The sequence below is a fragment of the Rutidosis leptorrhynchoides genome, chromosome 2, assembly GCF_046630445.1.
Source record: "Rutidosis leptorrhynchoides isolate AG116_Rl617_1_P2 chromosome 2, CSIRO_AGI_Rlap_v1, whole genome shotgun sequence".
Taxonomy (NCBI): Eukaryota; Viridiplantae; Streptophyta; class Magnoliopsida; order Asterales; family Asteraceae; genus Rutidosis; species Rutidosis leptorrhynchoides.
Window position 1 is genome coordinate 250,661,568 of NC_092334.1, and position 3,338 is coordinate 250,664,905.

The 3,338-nt window shown below is 39.2% G+C and overlaps 1 protein-coding gene across 1 annotated transcript; it reads right to left on the minus strand.

Moving 5' to 3' along the window:
• Positions 1 to 336: 336 nt before the first annotated feature.
• LOC139888645 (uncharacterized) lies at positions 337 to 1,545 on the minus strand. Its single transcript, XM_071871640.1, has one exon. The coding sequence runs from the start codon at positions 1,543 to 1,545 to the stop codon at positions 337 to 339; it is 1,209 nt and encodes a 402-aa protein (XP_071727741.1).
• Between the last annotated feature and the right edge of the window lie 1,793 nt (positions 1,546 to 3,338).

A 3,338-nucleotide genomic window follows, 5' to 3' on the forward strand; every position in this document is an offset into this window, starting at 1 on the left:
TCCTTTGGAGATTTCCGATTTGGCCCAGAACCAATCTAGAGATTTAATTAGATCGTTTTTTTTTATCAATTCCCAGTGTTTTTTTAAGAATTTCATGTTGAAGCCATCAGGGCCAGGTGCCTTGGAGCTATAGCAATTACATATGGCTTCCCATATTTCGATTTCGCTAAATTTAGCTTCTAACAGCTGATTGTCCAAGGAGGTAATGTATTCGAGATGTGAAACATTGTCGAAGGGGCATTCGTCACGGAGATGTTTGGATTGGAAGATGTTTTTAAAGTACGAGTATGCTTCTTGTTTTATTAGATTAGGATCTTCAGACCATGTACCATTAATTCACATACCGTGGATATTGTTTTTACTTGTTCTTCTTTTGATATAATTATGAAAATATTTTAAATTTTCATCACCTTCAAGCGCCCATTTAATTCTGGATATTTGTTTAAGCATATTTATTTTCTTTTTTTCGTTAACGATTTGCTGCATTTTTTCTTCAGTCCATTTGTGTTTTTTCAATTCAGATAGTGGTCTAGTTTCGGCGGTTTGTTCCCAATTATTACATTCGGTTAGATGATCGCGGATTTGTGAGTCTATATTATCAAGTTGATTACTATATTTTTTAAGTTCCATTTTAATGTTTTTTAGTTTATTGCGGAAAATGCAGTCAGGCCTATTACCAATAGTTGGGGTCGACCAGGCCCTTTCTATGACAGTGTCGGTATCTTTTAGGTCGAGCCATGTGTCAAAAACACGTATAGGTTTAGGGCCAGAGTCAAGAAGGTTATTCCTTAGAATGATGGGGCAGTGATCAGAAAGGTCACGATCGAGAGTTTTGGAGGATGTGTTGGGCCAGATAGTAAATATGCCATCAGAAACAAGTAATCGGTCGAGTTTACTAAACTTCATAGTTTTTTTGCATATCCTTGTGAACCTTTTTCCGCCTAAAGGGAGATCAATCAACCCAGAGTTATTTATGATATTATTAAAATTGTCTGCCCAATGTTGATTATATTCTGAGTTCATACGTTTCGTTTTATTTCTTACTTCATTGAAATTGCCAAAAACAATGTGTGGAATGTTAAGAGAGTTAATGAGAGATGAGAGTTCGTTCCAAAGTCTTAGTTTTTTCGAGCAGGAATGAGGACCATATACATTAATGAAAGCAATTTCTGAATCATGTCCCGCCCATGTTCCGCATATTGCTAAAAAGAATTCGCCCTCAATAGCATAAGTAAACGAGAAGATATTGGTATCCCAAATAGTTAATATACCACCGGAAGCACCAACCGAGTCCTTTTGGACGAATTTAAAATCAGAATTACCCCAGAAAGATTCAATGGTGTTGTCACGTGTTTGTCCGCATTTGGTTTCTTGTAAACCTAAAATCGTTGGTTTTTCTTTATTGCAAATACGTTGAAGCCAACTTATTTTACCCATTTGACCAATACCCCGAATATTTAAAGAAATCGTACACATGCGAAAACTTAAAGATATCGATGTAACGGAGGAAGGATTCATTGATTGTTGCGGCGAATCCCGATGCATTTCCCGAATTCATTTGTGTCCAAACTTTTGCTAGAGGTAGAACCTGGCTTATTATTCTTTTTGTTACGCACCGTGTCCATGTGAGATCCCCTCGAATAGCCGGATGTCCTACCACCACCATTAGACTAGGATTTACAATGTTTAGCCAGTTGTGAAATTCTGAGTTTTTGGCCACTTCTTGCTAGGTGTTTAATGTAGAGCATATTGGATCTAGGTCTTTTTGTATCAGGTATTTTGGAGGTGTTTTTTGGAATAGGGATAGGTTTGGCGATGGTATTGGATATTTTTCTCTTTTTAGTTATTGCATTACCCGAAAAAAGTAAGGGTTCAAGGTTGAAAGGATCGAAATTTGTTTGTTGTGTGGCGTTTGGGGCGGGCATAAAGTTTAACGGTGAGTTGGTATAAAGGTTTAATGGTGGGATAAGGGGGGAGTCGACTGAGTTATGGTGAGTATAAGAGTCTGGATCAGGTTTGGTATGATCAGGTGGGGCCATATTAGTTGAATTTAAAATACCATTTGTTTCACGCTGGGAGGAATCTGTCTGTGCAATGTTACTCGAAGTGGGTATAGGTGTATCAGTAATATTGGGATCTTGATTAATTGGGCTTGCAACAGTGACGGGCTGAGGTGTGTCTTGGGCCTGTGGTAATGCAGTTTCCTCAATTAATGGGCTTGTGCCAAAAGCGTCGGGTATGGTGTAACGACCCAACCCGTTATCCATCCAAAAAAGTGCTAAAAAAAATTATGGGACAGTTCATCTGGACGGCGTCCAGCTATCTGGACGGCATCCAGCTCTGAAGGACTGGATGGCGTCCAGCCATCTGGGACGGCGTCCAAATACACTAAAAGCTCCTGATCAGTTTTTCTTATACACGCGGGCGAAAAACCCGCTTTCTGACACTTTTAAACCAAAACACATTTACAATATGTTATAATAATTAAAACTAAGAGTTTTCCATAATAAAACTGAGTTTTACAACACCGGGCCCATATCGACCCAAATTTTCGCAAAGTGACCATTTCGACCCAATTTAGTTTATACAAAATATAGACCGAGCATGGGATTGAGGATACGCACCCCATCCTAATCAAATCCAAAAGCAAGTCTTCTAAAGCAAACTACGCGAGTTCACTAGTTCCCACGCTTACCCGAGCCACCGCATCCATGCAAATCTATAAAAAGGTAAACAACGAGTGGGTAAGCTAATGCTTAGTGAGTGAGAATATACTACATACATATATATGTATAAAATGGACACGCCACACATATAATCAAATAACGCATACCGGAGCATCCAAGTATAAAGGCAAGCTAAACTAAGCATACCGTACGATCACTAAGCAACAAGCTAATAACATCAACCATGAAGTAAGTTCACTAACGACGATGTGAACCACGTCAAATAGCTACACCCGGAGGGTTAGCTACATCAAAACAATGCGACAACATATATACATATAACAATATATAAATGCCCAAGGTTAACCCCTTAACCCAATACCGACAACCAAATACCAAAATGAAGATTGGACGAACTACACGAGCATTAGTAATCCGCAACCACACGAGACTACTATCTTTAATATCACAACAACATCGAGGTTAGCCGAACTACACGAGCCTTAGTGAATCCGCAAACACACGAGATCACTACCTCAATAAGATGACCGAACTACACACGTCATCGTGAATCCGAACTACACGAGACTCACTTTCGATAAGATGACCGAACTACATGCGTCATCGTGAATCCGCATCCACACGTGATTCACTTCTCCAACTCAATATCAA

What these genes read in the sequence shown, in the direction of transcription:
- LOC139888645 (XM_071871640.1), bottom strand. Translation starts at nt 1,545, where the DNA reads ATGCATCGGGATTCGCCGCAACAATCAATGAATCCTTCCTCCGTTACA.